Genomic DNA, 20871 nt, shown 5'->3' with positions numbered 1-20871 from the left:
GCCCCTTATATGTAGAAGGTCACTTGGTCATACTGTTTCCATCTATAGGCAGAGAGGACTTATGCCCTAATCACTGACCTAGTATAAAAGATCTCAAAGGTAAGAAAAATTATGCCCAATATTTTTCTCATTTGGGATTTTCAACACATATACCTAAGAATCTGTTATTTATAGTATTAAAGTGCATCAGTGCGTATTACAGTACCTTTAAAAACTGCTTTAAATGCTCATCTTCATGTAACCAGTCTTTGTAGAGAGAAGTCCACTGAGACACCAAATGCAAGACTTTTCGTTTTCTACAGGGAACATCTGCATTTTCTTCCTTGTCTTGATCATTCTTAGCACAATAGGTACAATAGGTTAAGGAACAGAAGCCTGGGGTATCGTTAAAATGTAGAAATTAAAGGGGGAAAAGAACAGTTAGGTCATATCATCCATCCCCCCTGGCAGTGCAGAATTTTTCACTATATGATATAGTCTTAAGTCCTTATCCTGTGTAGTTTAGGAAATTGAGAAGGGTTATCAACTTTTAGGAATGAAATACACAGTACAGAGACGTCAGCTGAGTCTCATTGCTACCTGAATATATTTCTTCTTTATAGATTGGGGACACAATTCTATAAAAGGAAAACCAATTTAAAAGGAATTACACAACGTTGAGTCATATCTTTTCTCTGCAACTGATATAGATGCAAACATGATTTCCTGTTGGAAGCAGGACAATGCATCATTAAATACAAACATTACATTTTGGAGCATAGGAATTCTTTTTGTTCCCCAATATATAATTATGCATCAGTGGAAATAACACATTATTTTAAAAGAAGTAAAAGGGATCAATTTTGACCATTTCCCTCCAAGTCTCAATGCAAATAAAAGCAACAGGAGAAAACTGCCACATCACACAATCTACTTATTACTGCCTCTTACCCACTCTTTCTTTCCTCAAGTATAGAGAATCATTTGTTTGCACACTTTTCTGCATCATGTTATTAAAACTAAAACTTGACAAATCAGTTCATTTTACAGCAACAAGCTAATTAAAACAAACAGTCGACATCACATGGAGCTAGGTGGAACATTTTCCTGAAAAAACATGTTTTCCATCTTTAAAGTGGGATATAGAATATATAGTACCATATCATTAAAAGGTTGTAAGATATACACCAATTATCTTCCCCTTACGACACATTAAAATCTGTAAATTATATAGATGTGAGTATTTTTAGGAGCTGTCTGTATCAGAGGAAGCATAGTCTGGGTAAGTTTAAATCTAATTTTGTAATGGTATTTTGTAAATGTCAGTATAAACCAACTAATAATTTTTTTTTTTTAAAGCACTGGGTTGAAATGTCCCATGGCTCCTGGGAGTTCGGGGGAGGAGGGGTAGGCAACTTTGGTTTCATTCATGTTTCAAACACTATATTTTAAATTTATAATTGATTTTTTGTAGATGTAGGAACATTAACTACCCTTTACAGTTAACTCCTCCAGATGTTCACTATTGTTGTCATGTATACAAGACATATGGCTATTTGCAGATGGAAGAAAGTAGGATTTAATCAATTCATAATGAAGTATACCCTCTACAAAAACTATTAATTGTACTGTTTAATTCAAATCAGGAACATGAGAAGATGAGGAAGCTAAACTAATGTGTCTGTATAAATGTACACAGGTATATTATATACATGCATGTGTGTGTTTACATGAGACAAGAAAAACTATATTAATTTGATAATTGTACACAGGTAAGCAACAAAAAGAATAAGGAAATGAACATGTTGAGGTTGAACTCAATCTTATCTCTGTCTTAATGAACTTTTGCATTACAATACAGTCTTCAGTTATGTGGTCACATACTACAATGGAATATATTATTGTTTTGCAGTTCTGCATACAAGTTACTCCTGAGGGCATTCTGCGCCAAAAAATTAAAAATTCCGCACACAATATTTTAAAATTCTGCAAGTTTTATTTGTCAATAAATAAATGCAGAGGCTCCAGCCTGGCAGTGCGGAGCACAGGCCGCTAGCTTGCTGAAGGTGGGAGATCACCCTGAAGCCTCCCCACCCTGCACTCCCAAGACACAGACTCAGCAGTGAGGCTGCACCCGACCCTGACGCAGCACAAGGCCTGGGCCTGCCCCAGAAACACCCTGGGGCCCTGCCCATCTACGCCAGGTGCACCAAGTGTGGGGCAGGCTCAATCAGACAGGATCCAAGTGTGGAGGGGCTCAGTGTGGGGGGAATCCAGGTGTGGGGTGAGAGGACTCCGTGTGGGACAATCTGGGCGCAGGCAGCTCAGTGGGGGGTCTAAGTGTGTGGGGGATCTGAATAGAGGCCTGTTGGGGGGGTTCCAGGTGCAGGGGCAATGGGACTCTATAGGAGCTTCCAGGTGAAGGTGGTTGGGGTTCAGCAGAGGGGCTGAGTGTGGGGGTCTGGGTGCTGGGGGAGGGGGGCTTGGTGGTGTGGGTACAGGGTTGGGTGGATGTGGGGAACACCTACCCATACAGTGACCCCTCTCCCCACAGTTAAGAGCGATGGGGGCAGGAAGCAGGGGAGGATGCTGAGCTTCCTGCAGCTGGGGGAGGTTTCTGGGGGTGGGTCTGACACAGCCCCAGCCACTCCTTGCAGGGGAAGATGAAGTCCCGTCCTTTCCTGCCTCCAGCCCAGCTCTGACTAGCAGCTGATCCTGGCTCAGGGTAGGAGCCACTGGCTGGGGTGTCCCCAGCCCCACAGTGATTTACCTCTCTGCCAGCTGCTTCGGGTGCCTGAAATGACGTACCTGCTCTGCTAGGGAGTGGTGCATGACTTCTCTTGCAGCTTCCCTTTGCTGCCCTGTCAGAAAGTCATATTTCTATGGGAAAGCAAAGAAATCTGTAGGTAACATGAATTCCGCACACGTGCAGTGGCGCAAAATTCCCCCAGGAGTAACAAGTGTACATATGTGATCGCATAATTAAAGACTGTATCATGGTACACGGGACAGAAATAATATTGCACGTTCAACCATAGTACTGGAATTTCTGATTTTTGGGTGCTTAGGCATGCAACTATAATGCTCTCTTAATGTAGGCTTGTGTGTGTGAGAGAGAGAGACACACACACACAAAAACAGATGAAACAAAGCACCTTGTCTGCAACTGCTTGAATTTTGGGGAAGTTCAGATCCAAATCTGGATTTGAAGTTTCTAGTTTGAGTTTCTTTCTCTGGGTAATGAACAGAATGCCAATCTAAACATACCTGAACTTTCAGAGATTTCAGTTTTGTATCCAAATCCCAGAATAAACTCCACAGCTCAGGCTTCTCTTTGTGTGGGTCATTATATATAATTAGGCAGTAGCCCACTTTTTTCAACATTCATATGTGCAACCCCTATACATGCATGCATACTGTATAGTTTATCGTGTGTGTGTGAAAAGCATAATATTTCCTCCCAAACATCCAGATGGCTATTCTTAATAAGATAAAACTTTAAAAAAATGTTATCCTCTTGTGGCACATTTCATTATGTGATATAATGGGAAATATGAAATGTCATTTATTGCATCATTTCCTCGGTTCCAAGAAAATGATAGTCAATGAACTATTAAGATCCATTTCATGCAGATATTCCAAAGGAGTTCTGGAGATAACACTGTTTTAGAACTTTGTCTACACTGTCTTTGTGTTTGATTATATGGCTTAGTTCAGCGGTGGGCAAACTTTTTGGCCTGAGGGCCACATTGGGGTTGTGAAACGGTAGGGAAGGCTGTGCCTCCGCCAACAGCCTGGCCCCACCCCCCATCCGCCCCCTCCCACTTCCTGCCCCCTGACTTCCCCCCCTCAGAATCCCCAACCCATCCAACCGCCCCCCCCCCCGCTCCTTGCACCCTGACTGCCCCCTCCCGGGGCATCCTGCCCCAGCCGCCCTCCCCCAGGACCCCATCCCCTATCCAACCCTCCCGGCCCCCCTCCTCCCGGGACCCCACCCCCATCCAACCCTGCTTCCTGTCTCCTGACTGCCCCCTAGGACCTCCTGTCCCTTATCCAATCCCCCCTCCCCCCTACCAAAGCAGCAGGACAGGCTTATTGGAAATCCTTGGAGGTGGGCGGGCACAAACAGCACTACCCGCACGGCAGCGTGGCTGTGGGGGAATGAGGACAGCAGGGGAGGGGCCGGGGGCTAGCCTCCCTGGCCGGGAGCTCAGGGGCCAGGCAGGATGGTCCTGCGGGCCAGATGTGGCCTGTGGGCCATAGTTTGCGCACCTCTGGCTTAGTTACAATATTTCATTTTTCATCCAGTCTAACTGGCTGAGACATACATTTTTAAGGTGGGGTTTCCTTCCTTCTGTTCTTTGTGGTGGCTTGCTACTAATTTTTAGGGAAGAAAATGAAATGTGGTCACTACTTGTGGATCAATAAAAACTAGATATATTATCTATTAAGCAACTCTTTGAATTTATAGCATATTCCACAACCACAACTTAAAAAGTCCCTATGCCAGTTTCATTTTTAACCTCTCTTATACATGGATTAATATTGAGGCAAACCTACTTAACACAATACTGCATAGCAAATTAGGACCAGATTGACACTTGCCCTTGAGCAAATACACATCAGGGGCGAGGGCACAGGGGTGGATAAAAGAAGCCACCTCCACACGGGCTAGGGTCTTTTATACAGTCACACCAAAGGGTGTATAAATCTCCCAAATGAAGATAGGTACAAGATGAGGCTCAGAGCTCTCTCCTGGCAAATCAATCAGCTGGGGCTGTTTCAGTGCCATGAAGGGGAGCAGGATGCAATGTTCCCTTGACATGATGTACAAGTATACCCACGTTGCATTCTCTGGAGTCCTGGGAGGGGTTGTGACTCCTGTAGGAAAGAAGATGAGGACTATATATACATAACTCTTTCAGTTAATGAAGGATATTGCCTCAGCAATGCCTGGCATAAGTCATCAGTTGTCATGAAGACTGTGTACGTGAGAAGGAAGTCATCAAGGAGGGTCTCTGCAGAGAAAAAACAAAAGAATCCCAAAGTACAGTAAGTTACAGAGGCGAGGAGGCAGCCACCTATTGCTGCTAGTGTGTATGTCAGGAATATGACTTGTTAAAATATTCAGAGGATTCAAGCCCAAGAAATTTATTATTTATTTAGTTATTGTACATTTGGAACAGTTCACAATATGCTGTCTCTGAGAACATGAGATTTTTGTGTCACAGTGGTACCCTAAATGTTTACATTACTTGTAAATCAGAAAAGACTGAATCAGGCCCTTTGGATAACGCTATACATTGTAGGTTTTTAAATAAAAATTGTAATGCTTCCTTTATGCATCTTTTTTCACATTGTGAGCTTTAAAATGGTATTTCATCAATTTAGTAAGTTAGGTCATTTCCAAAAAAGTTTATTAAAGTTTATGGCAAGAAGATAGACAGATAGAGGCTACAAAAGCCCATTAAAAATGTCTTCTTTTCTAGACTGCTGGTACTATAGGTATTTAGTGAATGACTCATCCTTCTAAAGCAGGAGCATATGTGAAATCACCAGCTAGTCTCTATCCCATGGTTAGTAAAAAGGTGCTTACGTCACACAAAAAAGTAACCATCCCAATTGGCACCCTTGTAGGTAATCGCAGCAAAGCAACCTTACCACAGGCTTGATTAAACTGTTTTGGGGAATTTGAAAGAGTAGAAGAAGTGAATTTGTATATACATTGACAGGGATCCAAAAAGCAACTGGTAGCACACCAGGTTTGAATATCATTTTAAGCTTCTGTTTGCAGTGTTAAGCTTTTGGAATTTTTTCTTAATCTTTATTTAATAATGTAACCAAAGCTCTCTCTGTCTCTGACATTCCTCCTTTTGGCTTTGGTGGTATTTTAACAAAGCAAGCTAAGTCATTTGTTTAAATAATAGCTCTATCCACTGTATTTGTTTTGCATCAAGTCTTTGGGTAGTAAACTGTACTAGTTCACAATTCAGTATAACAACATGAAATTCTATTCCTCCTCCCTCCCCCTCACTTATCATATGAGCCTCAGGATTTTTCTAAAACTTTCGGGCATGCAACAAAATCAAACTAGTTCACTTCCTATTCCCGTAAGTTATCCAGAAATTTAATACATCCTATAGGAACATATTTGCTGTGCAAACGAATAAAGCAATCGTTACTTGTCTAAAAATGGACAAGAGAGACTATTGCCCTTCATAACTTAATGTGAAAATGAATGTCTTTTTCTTTTATAAGATTTTAGATATTAAGAATTTCCTCTCTACGTTTTAGTAAATGTACTGCATCACTTCTAAAAATAAAACAAACAGTCTAGCATCAATTATTTTACCACATGAGAATATGCAAGTGGATATAAGTTGAACAGAACACTCCTGTCATATGTACAGCATGCAGTATTTCGGCAGCTCCTTCATGCACATTGACTTAAATGGGAGATTTCCTGATATCAGGACTGAAGGCTAAATCATTCCTTACACATTAAAAAAGACAAGGCAGAGCCAAGAAACTCCCTGGTCCTCATTCTCCCATCACTTGTGCATGGCCAGTTCCCACTGAAATCAATGTGCATTGTGTGCAACTGACAGGATATTTGGGTCCCATGGGTTTTTAAACTCAGAGTTTCTGAATCATTATCACAACTAGTAGGATACCTTCTTGGAGTGGATGTGTCCTCAGAAATACAGGAGGAGGGCACAATGCTCTTAAGAGTTCTGAGGCATGTCCACACAGCTGCCGGGACGTAAGGTGGAGGAGTCTAAATAAGGACTACCCTCCTGAGACATACTTGATTCCCCATGGCAGCATGTCTGTTCACTTACACCTCTTTCAAAACCAAACACCATGAAGGGGATTTCCATGTAAGATAATGATGAGAGAATCAGCATTATCTTGTACAACTACTTCAGTGCTCTTTCGAGGTGGGATTAGACAAAGCAGAATGGCTATTCTCCAGCCATGCCTTATGAAAGCTCCTAAACCTGAGGGCCATACACAGGGTGTAAGCTTTTGAGTGGGTGGGGTGTGGTGGAAATGATGCCCAGTTATGCTTAATATACCGGTAATTCCACTATTTCCAAGTCCTTCATGGTTTTTTGGTTGTTGTTTTGTTGTTGTTTTTTGAGTACATAGAATCAGAATCATAGGACTGGAATGTATCTCAAGAGGTCTTCTAGTCCAGTCCCCTGCATTCATGGCAGGAATAAGTATTATCTAGACCATCCTTGACAGGTGTTTGTCTAATCTGCTCTTTAAAATCTCCAATGATGAAGATTCCACAACCTCCTTAGGCAATTTATTCCAGTGCTTAATCAGCGTGACTGTTAGAAATTTCTTCCTAATGTCCAACCTAAATCTCCCTTGGTGCAATTTAAGTCCATTGCTTCTTATCCTGTCCTCAGAGGTTATAGAGGACAATTTTTCTCCCTCCTCCTTGTAACAATCTTTTACATACTTGAAAACTGTTATGTCCCCTCTCAGTCTTCTCTTTCCACACTAAACAAATGTTGAATCCAATGAAGTGAGCTGTAGCTCATGAAAGCTTACGCTCAAATAAATTTGTTAGTCTCTAAGGTGCCACAAGTACTTCTTTTCTTTTTGTGAATACAGACTAACACGGCTGCTACTCTGAAAACTGTAACGAGAGTGATCACTTAAGGTGAGCTATTACCATCAGGAGAGCGGGGGGGGGGGGAGAAACCTTTTGTAGTGATACACAAGGTTGGCCCTTTCCAGCAGTTGACAAGAACGTCTGAGGAACAGTGGGGGGTGAGCGGGGGGTGGGAGGGGAGGGAGAGGGAATAAACATGGGGAAATAGTTTTACTTTGTGTAATGACCCATCCACTCCCAGTCTTTATTCAAGCCTAAGTTAATTGTATCCAGTTTGCAAATTAATTCCAATTCAGCAGTCTCTCGTTGGAGTCTGTTTTTGAAGTTTTTTTGTTGAAGAATTGCAACTTTTAGGTCTGTAATTGAGTGACCAAAGAGATTGAAGTGTTCTCCGACTGGTTTTTGAATGTTATAATTCTTGATGTCTGATTTGTGTCTATTTATTCTTTTACGTAGAGACTGTCCAGTTTGACCAATGTACATGGAAGAGGGGCATTGCTGGCACATGATGACATATATCACATTGGTAGATTTGCAGGTGAACGAGCCTCTGATAGCGTGGCTGATGTGATTAGGCCCTATGATGGTGTCCCCTGAATAGATATGTGGACACAGTTGGCAGTAGGCTTTGTTGCAAGGATAGGTTCCTGGATTAGTAGTTCTGGGTATGTGGTTCATAGAATCATAAAATATCAGGGTTGGAAGGGACCTCAGGAGGTCATCTAGTCCAACCCCCTGCTCAAAGCAGGACCAATCCCCAATTTTTGCCCCAGACCCCTAAATGGCCCCCTCAAGGATTGAACTCACAACCCTGGGTTTAGCAGGCCAATGCCTAAACCACTGACCTATCCCTCCCCCCCACTGAGTATTTGCTTCAGTGGTTGCTGGTGAGTATTTGCTTCAGGTTCGGGGGCTGTCTGTAAGCAAGGACTGGCCTGTCTCCCAAGATCTGTGAGAGTGATGGGTCGTCCTTCAGGATAGATTGTAGATCCTTGATGATGCATTGGAGAGGTTTTAGTTGGGGGCTGAAGGTGATGGCTAGTGGAGTTCTGTTATTTTCTTTGTTGGGCCTGTCTTGTAGTAGGTGACTTCTGGGTACTCTGTCAATCTGTTTCTTCACTTCAGTAGGTGGGTATTGTAGTTGTAAGGAAACCTACTGACCACCATTCCTACCTACATGCCTCCAGCTTTCATCCAGACCACACCACACGATCCACTGTCTACAGCCAAGCTCTACGATACAACCGCATTTGCTCCAACCCTTCAGAGACAAACACCTACAAGATCTCTATCAAGCATTCTTACAACTACAATTTCTATCATTTGTTAAACTTTGTAGAAAATATTATTTTTGTGTAAGAAACACTTATCTCGAATACAAAGGCATTGTACAGAGCTGTACTCTAGATAAAAAGAACATCATTCATTCTGATCCATCTCTTTTGGAAAATATAATGCAACTATTATTGTGAAAGGTGGTTTTCAAAAACAGTTCTTTGGAAACTGCTCTTTGTGGTATCAAGAACTACATCTAATCCCATATCCTAGTTCTTTAATAAATGGTACAATTGTGCAATGATCTTTATGAAAAATTAAAAAAATGCATTTGCTACAGGTTATTTCCATAATGACTTTATTAACAGTTCTACCTACAGGCAACATATCAATTCAAACAAAATACAATATGTAAAGAACATGTTGACAACCATGAAGCTTTGAGGCAAAATAGAATTAAGTACTACCTAACTGAAAGTGTTTAAAATGAAATTTGTATCTAGAAGCTTTTACTGGGCTAATGTAATTGTAAGAAAATGCTGTAACCTTTATTGTACTAATTAGCACTAAAACCATTGATATGAGATATTGTTCTGGCCATCTCATTGTCTGTTAGATTCTCCAGGATCATCAAGTCTGTATTTTAACTTTATAAAAGAAACACACTGTATATTTTTCGGTAGAAATATTTTTTTAAATTGAAGAGTTATTGAGGGGAAGATTCGAGTTTGCTAGCCTTGACCCTTCCTAGAATAACTTAAAACTATTTATAATCTCTCCATACATTTTAAAGCTTATGATTCACATCTTATCTACACACAAGAAAATAAAAATACCTGGGACAGACATGCTTGCCACCTCAATTCCATAACATCCTTAAATGGCTGCTTGGAGATCCAATACAATATTGTAATACGCAAGATCCTCAGCTGCTGTAAACTGATCCATTTCCATTGACCTCAACAGAACCAGGGCAATTCATACCAGTTAAGGATCTGACCCTAGTTTACAGCATCCACTTTTCTCTTCATGTGCAGAAGAGATTTATGTGGGTAGTTCCTATCCTTTAATTCCTCCCCAAAAAGAAGATATACCACTAAGCAAAACATATATATATATATATATATAGCTTGTGTGTGTGTGACAACAAGAAAAGTTCATAAAGTATTATTATTGTAATGCACCTATAGGCTAAGCCTCTCTAAATTGTGTCTCATCCTTTTTAGAAATTGAACCCCCTAAAGGAATATTTTTAACAAAAAGTCTATATGCTACATGTGGTCCAATAATAGATTCACTCATCTGTTAAACTACTTTAACAAGTAAGCAAAGGAAAAGTGCTTTTGACAGACAACATCCTATAACAGTAATTTAATCTAAGTACTGTACAGTAATGATAATATTTAAAACTCTTTGCATCACTTAAATTCCCCAATGTATCGTCATTAACTATAACTGCATATTTTCTCTTCAGATGTGCTCTAATTTAAAATAGTTCTACAAGGGTTTTACACAGTACACAAACACTATACCCAGGGACCCAAGAAATAAATGCACAGCAGTGTAATATGTGTAATAACAGGCTTTAGTGGATCTTGAAGTTAAATTACTTTAACCTTTGGAACTCTAACATCTGAGTAAGGACCACAGCTTGGTGAACACTGAAAAAAATGTTTTCAAATAACCTTTTGGACTTGGAAATAATTTGCTTGGACCAGGCTCACATCCCTTGAGGTTCGCTTTATGTGAATATTTGTTTGGTTGAGTTTATTGGCATGAATGCTGGTGAAAAGCAAATGTTACTGCATGCATGAGTATTCATGGAAACAGAAGTCTGAGCTATGTTATATGCCTTACCTGACCAATCAAAACTAGACAAAGACATGACTACACTAGGAAAATATGAGCATCCTGTGTAAACAACAAATAATGTATAAAAATATGATAGCTAGTCAGGGTTAGTCCTAGAGTCCCATCTAGGGTTAACCACAATCAGCTAAAAAATTTTAAAACATGACTGCCCTTGTCCACACTAATGACAAATTAATATTTAAGATCATGTTAGTTAACGTAGTTTCTAACATGATGCATTTTCTCAGTCTAAATAAGGCCCAAGACAGGATAGCAAATATAAAATATTCACAGTGATCTGTTCACAATCAGTCCATAGAGAAAACCATATTTTTAAAACACCTCTTTGAATACTTTTAAACAACAAGTACATTCTAGCAAACAGTGATCTGCTGGCAGATAACCTCCAAGCAGAAAAAGAGGCTAAGTCTGTCACATAAATTATTTATTGCAAAGTATTTGTTCAGCTCTACTAAGGACAATATACATGAGTACAGTTTTGAAGGAGTAAGGGTTCCAAGTGTGCAATTCAGTTTGATCAAATATGAACAGAAATCTTTTCAGCGTTTTCTAGTTGAATCACAGTTGATTATAAAAAAGGCAGTGCCAATCAAAGCTCTGCTTCCTTTACAGTATATTCCACACACCTCCAAAAGGCAGAGATACTTGGCTTTGAAATATACACTACAGCTTTTAACTTTCACTCTTCTATGTACCAGTTTCTGCATAAATTTATAATACTTCCAACATTTTGTATCCTGATCATATAGGAGCTGCTACCTTCCCCGGCTCTCACAAAAAAATGTTTTCTAAGATTAACGAGGAGTCCTTGTGACACCTTAGAGACTAACAAATTTATTTGGGTATAAGCTTTTGTGGGTTATAACCCACTTCATCAGATGTATGGAGTGAAAAATACAGTAAGCAGGTGTAAATATACCGCACATGAAAAGATAGCAGTTGTCTTACCAAGTGGGGGGTCAGTGCTAACGAGTCCAATTCAGTTACGGTGGATGTGGCCAATTCTGCAGTTTCTCATTGAAGTCTGTTTTTGAAGTTTTTTTGTTGAAGAATGGCCAGTTTTAAGTATGTTATTGAGCGTCCAGGGAGACTGAAGTGCTCTCCTACTGGTTTCTGAATGTTACAATTCTTGATGTCTGATTTGTGTCCATTTATTCTTTTGCATAGAGACTGTCCGGTTTGGCCAATTAACATGGCAGAAGGGCATTGCTGGCACATGATGGCATATATCACATTGGTAGATGTGCAGGTGAACAAGCCCCTGATGGTGTGGCTGATGTGGTTAGGTTCTATGATGGTGTCCCTTGAATAGATATGAGGACAGAGTTGGCAACAGGGTTTGTTGCAGGGATTGGTTCCTGGGTTAGTGTTTCTGTTGTGTGGTAGTTGCTGGTGAGTATTTGCTTCAGGTTGGGGGGCTGTCTGTAAGCGAGGACTGGCCTGTCTCCCAAGGCCTGTGAGGGTGAGGGATGGTCCTTCAGGATAGGTTGTAGATCCTTGATGATGCGCTGGAGAGGTTTTAGTTGGGGGCTGTAGGTGATCACCAATGGATTGTAGTTTCCTCAGGAAGTCAGTGGTGTATTGAAGACAGCTGGGAGTGCTGGTAGCATAGGGCCTGAGGAGAGAGTCCACATAGCCAGACAATCCTGCTGTCAATGCCTGAGATGATGGGGCATCCAGCATACCCAGGTTTATGGATCGTGGGTAGATTTTTCTTGGGATCTTTTCTAAGATTTGCAGCAAACAGTGAAAATAAAATACATGCTATATATATTTGAAATGGCACAACAGACTTTTGTACAAAGAGGGACTACTTTCAAAGGAAACTTTTTATATATATACAGCTTGCATTGAAAGTAGTCTTTGAACAGAGGTCTGATGCCATTTCTTTTGAATTCTCTTCTTCATGAATTTTTTATTTAATCATTTCCTTTTAACAGTCATTCTAATTTTTCTTTGTTCCTCCCAGTTTTCCTTTATTTGGTCAGGCAATTATTACAAAGTTTGTGACTAGCTTGCAGCTACTGAAATATTTAATTCTAAAGACAATTTCCAGCTTTTTAAAGCTTCATTAAGATGCACGACAGAGAAAGCATAAGGCTATGTCTTCACTAGAAATGCTGCAGCAGCTCTGCTGCAGCAGTGTAGACACTGACTACAGCAACAGGAGGGATTCTCCTCTCACTGTAGTTAATCCACCTCCCTAAGATTTGGTAGCTAGGTGAATGGATCCAGCACTGTCTACACTGTGGGTTAGGTCAGCTTACCTACATCACTCAGAGTTATGGATTTTTCACACCCCTGAGCAACATAGCAGGATTGACCCAAGTTTTTAGTATAGACTTGGCCTAAGTTCAATGGGTTACTGCTCTTGCTGCTCCTTGGGAGCTGCCATAAGCAATAAATACACCACAGTAAATGTGCATGATAACTAAAGCTCTCAATATGGTGTTTGAGGCATAAGAAGAATATACAACCAAACGTTTTTTGGTACTAATCATCAATCTGTTTAAACCAACTTCTGTTTGAGGCAGAGTCCCATATGATGCCTTGGTTACATGATTCAGAGAGGAGCAAAATGGGACAGAATAGACTCCAACTCTGTGCAAGAAGGGAAGCCACCCCTGTCTGGTATGCTTCCCTTGGCAACTTGCACCACCAAAGTCTCTCTGCATAAGAGAGACAGCATTGGAACTCCAGAGGAACTGAGGAGAGACAAAAAGCAGCAGTTGGATGTGGGATGCTCTTCTTTGTGGAACAGGAATTTTCTAGTGGAAATTTGTGCCAGATTATGGTCAGTGAACCTAGCAATATCTCCTTTGCAAGAGAAGTTGCAAGCTTGTAGTTTGTAGGCATAGGGTTAGAGCCAATGGTAACATGGCTCCCTTAGTGGAGAAGAGGAGCCCCAGAGTCCTACATGGAGTGGATGACACTACACAAGTATAGGCTGCAGATCATCCCCCGTGGACTTGTTAGAGAATCCACAGAATTCCCTGGCTAGCCCCCACACTCTTCCCACTTGAAGAGACAACTCCCCAAGTTTAACTCGAGGAATATGGGACATGTTTTTCACTTCCACAAGTTTGAAGGATAAGATGGTAGGATATGACCCATACAGGGGGTCTGTATACTGCAGTTCATTTTTTTCAACAGCTCATTTTTATGTTCCCCAATCCCTTTACTAGATGTGGTATCAATTACTAAGGCATTAAACATAAATGAATGAATAGTGATGAAGCCTGAAAACTTCAAGATCACACAATTAGTGACTTGAGCCAGAAATTATTCTTGTTACTGTCTTCAAGACTTGAGATGCATTGCTGTTCTTGAACTTTGATGTCTTCCCACGCTACTGAAGCAGCCCAAAGCACCAGTGGATCACAGGTATTGGTTGAATAAATATGAGAAAAGACTTAAACCAAAGCAAAGATGCCCCTGTTAAGTACCAGTTTCTTTTTAATAATCTGAATTGATTTGAAGATACTGACAGAAAAATAACCCACAACACAGTTACAGCTATACAGGAGGAGAAAGTGAGGGAAATATGCAGGGAAATACCCCCCCAAAGGTTTATGTTACAGTGTAATTTTTATAGACCAAAATCAAAGCACTCTACTAAGCAGCTGAAATAAAATATAGCTATAAATATGTAAAGAAGGCAGCACTCCAGAATTTAAAAAGGCTACAACTTTATCAAGTTAAGCAACACTTCACAGTTACTGATAACATTATTCAGACGATCCCCTTTCTAACCAAATATGATGGTCTTAAATGCAACAAGAGATAACTTGAAAATCCATTACATTTTGCCCTGATATTCTGATAATCATTTTTTGCAGAGAATAATTTGCCTTGCTCTACTTCTTACTTGCTCTGCTTCTGCTCTTCACAATGATATTAAATTGGATAGTTGAGAATAGTGTCAGTGCCACGCAGGAATAAACAAAAGGAAGCTTTAATTATTGCGGATACAGGTCAGATAATTAATTAAACACAAACATATTTTTTTCAATTCAGCTTTTAGGAATGTGTGTTCTAAAAGCAGCAGCTTCTAATACTGAGCCAACACCAGCTACAAACAATACTCAACATTATAAAGTCCTGTCTTGTTGTTAAACAGTAGTAAGAAGACCATCTCACTATTACAAAGTTATTGGAAAGAAGAAAACAAACATTTTTTGCTACTAGTCCCTCAGCAGGGTAGCTTTGAATACACAGGAGTCACTGTCATTGCTTTTTTTATTGTGCTGATACCAAACAGACAATGCCTCTTTGGAATACGGGACTTTAATTTGAGAAATTTTGTCCAACTCTTAAAAAAAAAAACATATTATGTATCATGTAAAATTAAAAATTAAGTACTGGCTGTTCCTATGTAGATGGCACTTAGACAGCAACTGAAAGAGGGTGAAAGGAACCTCTTTCTCCAGCTCGCATATGCATCCAAACAATGCAGACCTAGCTTTCTTGAGTTGAAGCTGGCTAATATGACCAGCATGGTCACAAAGGGATATGGCCAACAATATTCCTGAGGAAACTTCAATACATCAGTGATCTTCCTGATAACACCATCCTGGCCACTATGGATGTAGAAACCCTCTACACCAACATTCCACACAAAGATGGACTACAAGCCGTCAAGAACACTATCCCCGATAATGTCACGGCTAACTTGGTGGCTGAACTTTGTGACTTTGTCCTTACCCATAACTATTTTACATTTGGGGACAATGTATACCTTCAGATCAGCGGCACTGCTATGGGTACCCGCATGGCCCCACAGTATGCCAGCATTTTTATGGCTGATTTAGAACAACGCTTCCTCAGCTCTCGTCCCCTAAAGCCCCTATTCTACTTGCGCTATATTGATGACATCTTCATCATCTGGACCCATGGAAAAGAAGCCCTTGAGGAATTCCACCATGATTTCAACAACTTCCATCCCACCACCAACCTCAGCCTGGTCCAGTCCACACAAGAGATCCACTTCCTGGACACTACAGTGCTAATAAACGATGGTCACACATAAACACCACCCTATACCGGAAACCTACTGACCGCTATTCCTACCTACATGCCTCCAGCTTTCACCCTGACCACACCACACGATCCATCGTCTACAGCCAAGCTCTGCGATACAACCGCATTTACTCCAACCCCTCAGACAGAGACAAACACCTACAAGATCTCTGTCAAGCTTTCTTACAACTACAATACCCACCTGCGGAAGTGAAGAAACAGATTGATAGAGCCAGAAGAGTTCCCAGAAGCTACCTACTACAGGACAGGCCTAACAAAGAAAATAACAGAACGCCACTAGCCGTCACCTTCAGCCCCCAACTAAAACCCCTCCAACGCATTATTAAGGATCTACAACCTATCCTGAAGAATGACCCAACACTCTCACAAATCTTGGGAGACAGGCCAGTCCTTGCCTACAGACAGCCCCACAACCTGAAGCAAATACTCACCAACAACCACATACCACACAACAGAACCACTAACCCAGGAACTTATCCTTGCAACAAAGCCCGTTGCCAACTGTGCCCACATATCTATTCAGGGAACACCATCACAGGGCCTAATAACATCAGCCACACTATCAGAGGCTCGTTCACCTGCACATCCACCAATGTGATATATGCCATCATGTGCCAGCAATGCCCCTCTGCCATTTACATTGGTCAAACTGGACAGTCTCTATGTAAAAGAATAAATGGACACAAATCAGATGTCAAGAATTATAACATTCATAAACCAGTCAGAGAACACTTCAATCTCTCTGGTCACGCAATCACAGACATGAAGGTCGCTATCTTAAAACAAAAAAACTTCAAATCCAGACTCCAGTGAGAAACTGCTGAATTGGAATTCATTTGCAAATTGGACACTATTAATTTAGGCTTAAATAGAGACTGGGAGTGGCTAAGTCATTATGCAAGGTAGCCTATTTCCCCTTGTTTTTTCCTACCCCCCCCAGACGTTCTGGTTAAACTTGGATTTAAACTTGGAGAGTGGTTAGTTTGGATGAGCTATTGCCAGTAGGAGAGTGAGTTTGTGTGTGTGTGTGTGTGTGTGTGTGTGTCCCGGGGGGGGGGGGGGAGAAATGGGGGGCGTGAAAGAGCCTGGATTTGTGCTGGACATGGCCCACCTTGATTACCATGCACATTGTAGGGAGAGTGGTCACTTTGGATGAGCTATTACCAGCAGGAGAGTGAGTTTGTGTGTGTATGGGGGTGGGAGGGGTGAGAAAACCTGGATTTGTGCTGGAAATGGCCCACCTTGATTATCATGCACATTGTGTAGAGAGTTGTCACTTTGGATGGGCTATTACCAGCAGGAGAGTGAGTTTGTGGGGGGGGTGGGGGGTGGGGGGTGAGAAAACCTGGATTTGTGCTGGAAATGGCCCAACTTGATGATCACTTTAGATAAGCTATTACCAGCAGGACAGTGGGGTGGGAGGAGGTATTGTTTTATGATCTCTGTGTGTATATAAAATCTGCTGCAGTTTCCACGGTATGCATCCGATGAAGTGAGCTGTAGCTCACGAAAGCTCATGCTCAAATAAATTGGTTAGTCTCTAAGGTGCCACAAGTACTCCTTTTCTTTTTGCGAATACAGACTAACACGGCTGTTACTCTGAAACAATATTGATGTTGCCAGGGCTCTTTTTTCTTTCCTCTCCCTCTTCCCAAACAGCTGATGATAGACATTGGGGAGTACATGCTGCTCCTTTTACAACCAAGCATAAGGAGTGTCATACTGCATGCTCTCTCATTTGCTTTGAGACTGTGACATTACACTCCATATTCTTTATGAAAATATGCTTATGATATGGATATCACATAACAAATATATGTTTTGCAAGGTGGCTCATGTAAGATATCATTGGAACAGTGATGATTTACTAAATGTGATTATCCAATTTGTATGCTTGTATCATTTCTGTATCTGAAGTTAGGAATATTAACCATGTATCCGTATTTCAAATGTGCTACTTTGGGTGTCTCCCACAACTAGTCCTTCAGCTACAACAATGAAAAATCCAGACAGGGCTGATGGCCCATTAGGAAGAAACAACAAGACTCTGAAGATACTAATCTCTCTCCTTCCTGAGAGCTGTCCTGAGACTAGCTGTGACACTACTACTAAACATTATCTTGGATTTCAAGTAATTTTCCACTAACAGGAGGGGGAGGTCAAGTTTGGGAAAGAAAAAGCTTCCTGCTTTATGTAAATTCTATTTAATGCTGGGAAAGAAGGCATTCCAGACTCTCCTTCATGGCCTACCCAAGAAGAAGACTGCTGAAAGAACCTGAAGTGACAAAAGAGACTAAACTGAAGGGAAAGGCAGGGGTGAGTCCACATTGAGACAGGGGTCCAGTCTGCAAGAAGAAATAACTAGTGCTCTGAGCTACAGAAACTCTGCATCCTGCCTAATTCAACATTTAGGGTGAGAAATTACATACTGGAACCTGTTTCTTTAGTGAATCAAGCTTAGTTTGTGTGTTTTGTTTTATTTGCTCAGTAATCTGCTTTGTTCTGTTTGCTACCCCTTTAACCACTTAAAATATGCCTTTTATAGTTAACAACATTTGTTTTGTTTATTATTAAACCCAGTTTCTGTAATTTTCTCTGCAGCGCAAGACAATATACCTTTGGGTCTGCACTCCAAGGGAGGTGGACACCTGAGTGCTGGGGCAAGTCGCTTAAGCTGAGTCTTTCCAGAGCTGATCTCAGTGTCTGTGCCTTTCTGCAGTGGGGTGTGGCCCTGCCTCGGTCTGTGCTAGAGGAGGCTTAAGAGCAAGACAGGTTAAAAGGGGCCAATGCTGGCAGAACAGGAGGGTTCAGTGGTATCTCAGCACATCAAGTGGCATCTTGAAAGGGAGCAACCCATCACAGAGACATTCTGCCTATGTTTGTTCTGTACAATCAGAATGCCTAAAGCCACCTCCCTTTGGCTTCTACAGCTTCAACTAGTTCTGCAGAGAGGAACAAGGACACAATCTGGCTCAAAGTACTCATATAAGCTTTGACAACATGGTAGTGAAGTTAGTAAGTTTATAACAGAAAATGTAATGGATTTCACTCTTGATAATTATTCAACTTGGGACAATCTCTTCCCTAAATCAATCCAAACCTGCCAAAGTATGGTGGTTACTGATGCCTCCTAGTGATTGTGGCTAGGGAAATGAATTAACTTTCTTATTAATGGTGACAGGTTTCAGAGGGGTAGCCATGTTAGTCTGTATCAGTAAAAAAAACAAGGAGTCCTTGTGGCACCTTAGAGACTAACACATTTATTTGAGCATAAGCTTTCGTGTGATATAACCCACTTCATCAGATGCATGGAGTGATACTCACACCTTCTTGTCAACAGCTAGGAATGGGCCACATCCACTTTGATTTAATTGGCCTTGTTAGCACTGACCTCCCACTTGGTAAGGCAACTCCCATCTTTTCATGTGCTGTATATTTATACCTGCTTACTGTATTTTCCACTCCATGTATCTGATGAAGTGGGTTATATCCCACAAAAGCTTATGCCCAAATACATTTGTTACTCTCTAAGGTGCCACAAGGACTCCTCATTGTTTTTTCTTATTCTTACTATCATATCCATAATGGGTTGTTGGAAGGACTGTCAATATTTTTAAATCAACATTTTAAATTACAATTATAAACTGGAGAAAGTGGCTGTGAAGATGTGTATCAAGGATATGCTAAATGGCTCATCCTTTCTTAGTCTATAACAGTGAGCATGATGAGCCATTTGCTTTTTCATAACAGTATCTGACTTGACACAGCAACTTTTCACAGCTTCATCTTTAGCACTCTTATTTTCTTTTTCTTAGCTTCCCTATTGTTTGTGTCTTTCTATTCATTCACAATTTAAAAAATCTTGATTGTTTTTTCATTGTTATGCATCTCTTTAATTTTACTGTAGCAAAATAGTTTTAATGCTAAAAAATAATGTCCACCAATAAATAAACAAAATTCTGTACATCTTGTTCTGAAGATTGCCTATGTTACAGTGTTTTACTGTGAAGAATAGCAGCTCATCTTATCAGTTTTCTTCGAAAACTCAGTACTATTCTGAACTCAAGTCAATTCCTTCATACACTGTAGAATTCCATTGTGAATATTTATGCAAGAATTACAAAAGATTTAGGGCTTAATTTAGACTTGTACTCTACACTAAGACAGATTATCAGAAAATTTAGATAAAGTATTGTAATTTAAGATTTTTCTAATTTATACAAAATAGATATTCAGCTTCCTCTGACTGGGCTGTTGGGAAAAGTGCAAGAGTCCAAAACTGTGCAGAGAATGCAAAAAAAGGGAAGAGATTGCCCAAATGAGCAAGCTACATGAATTCACAGACACAAAACTAAAACTTTTCTCCTTCACAGGTTAAAAATGTCCTTAGACAACATTATTGTCCCAACTCTGCAACTCTTACTCACACTGAGGACTTGCTCACATGAGTAGTAGTACTCATTAGTGAATAAATGGTACTTATATTGAATAAACTATGCAGATTCAGCCCCTTTAGTTACACAACTGGCTCTTGAGAGAGAGAGGAGATAAAAATCTTATTTTCCCAAGCCTAGGTAATTACTAAACGTTACTAATTCATCAGTTTCTCCCTCCACCTAAAAACAGATCCAAAATTTAGAGCCAGATCTATATATTCCTGATCTTCACACTTGCAATTCTAGAGCGTGACTCTTGTGCTACAGTGCTATACTGTGCTGTGACTCCAGCAGCAGAAAGTATGAAGGGAGCTTCCTTAAAGCAGCAGTATCAAAAGCATCAACATGATAAACTATATCCGTTCTCCCAATTTGTAATAAGAAGCCAAACAGTCCCTGGGCCCTATGCAGTGGTGAAGGCTATTTGTTTATTTTTAAATACCATATAAAATGATCAGTCTCTGTCAAGACTTGTAGTCTTTCCCTTACATGTTTAAAAAAATGTTTAGGTTTGCCAAGCCCCCGTTCAACTACGTAAATAAGACCAATGTTCCAAGGCTCTTACATAATCTTGGTTCTTCTTCACTGCAGAGTAAGAGGCAGCCAATACCATTCTACCTCCTTGCCCTGTCCCTGATG

General features: G+C 40.6%; 1 protein-coding gene across 4 annotated transcripts in view; it reads right to left on the bottom strand.

The window, feature by feature from the left end:
* Positions 1–20871, bottom strand: part of RAPGEF5 (Rap guanine nucleotide exchange factor 5) — a 228238-nt gene that overhangs the window by 44412 nt on the left and 162955 nt on the right. For all 4 annotated transcript variants that reach the window (XM_048838363.2, XM_048838364.2, XM_048838365.2 and 1 more), the window contains exons 12-13: positions 4919–4997; positions 206–350 (exon numbers count right to left, since the gene is read on the bottom strand). In XM_048838363.2, coding sequence (XP_048694320.1) covers positions 206–350; positions 4919–4997 — 224 coding nt within the window. The remainder of the gene's footprint in view (positions 1–205; positions 351–4918; positions 4998–20871) is intronic.

Source organism: Caretta caretta, chromosome 2, assembly GCF_965140235.1.
Source record: "Caretta caretta isolate rCarCar2 chromosome 2, rCarCar1.hap1, whole genome shotgun sequence".
Classification (NCBI taxonomy): domain Eukaryota; kingdom Metazoa; phylum Chordata; order Testudines; family Cheloniidae; genus Caretta; species Caretta caretta.
Note: the sequence above shows the minus strand (reverse complement) of the source record. Positions and strands in the feature narration are given on the sequence as shown.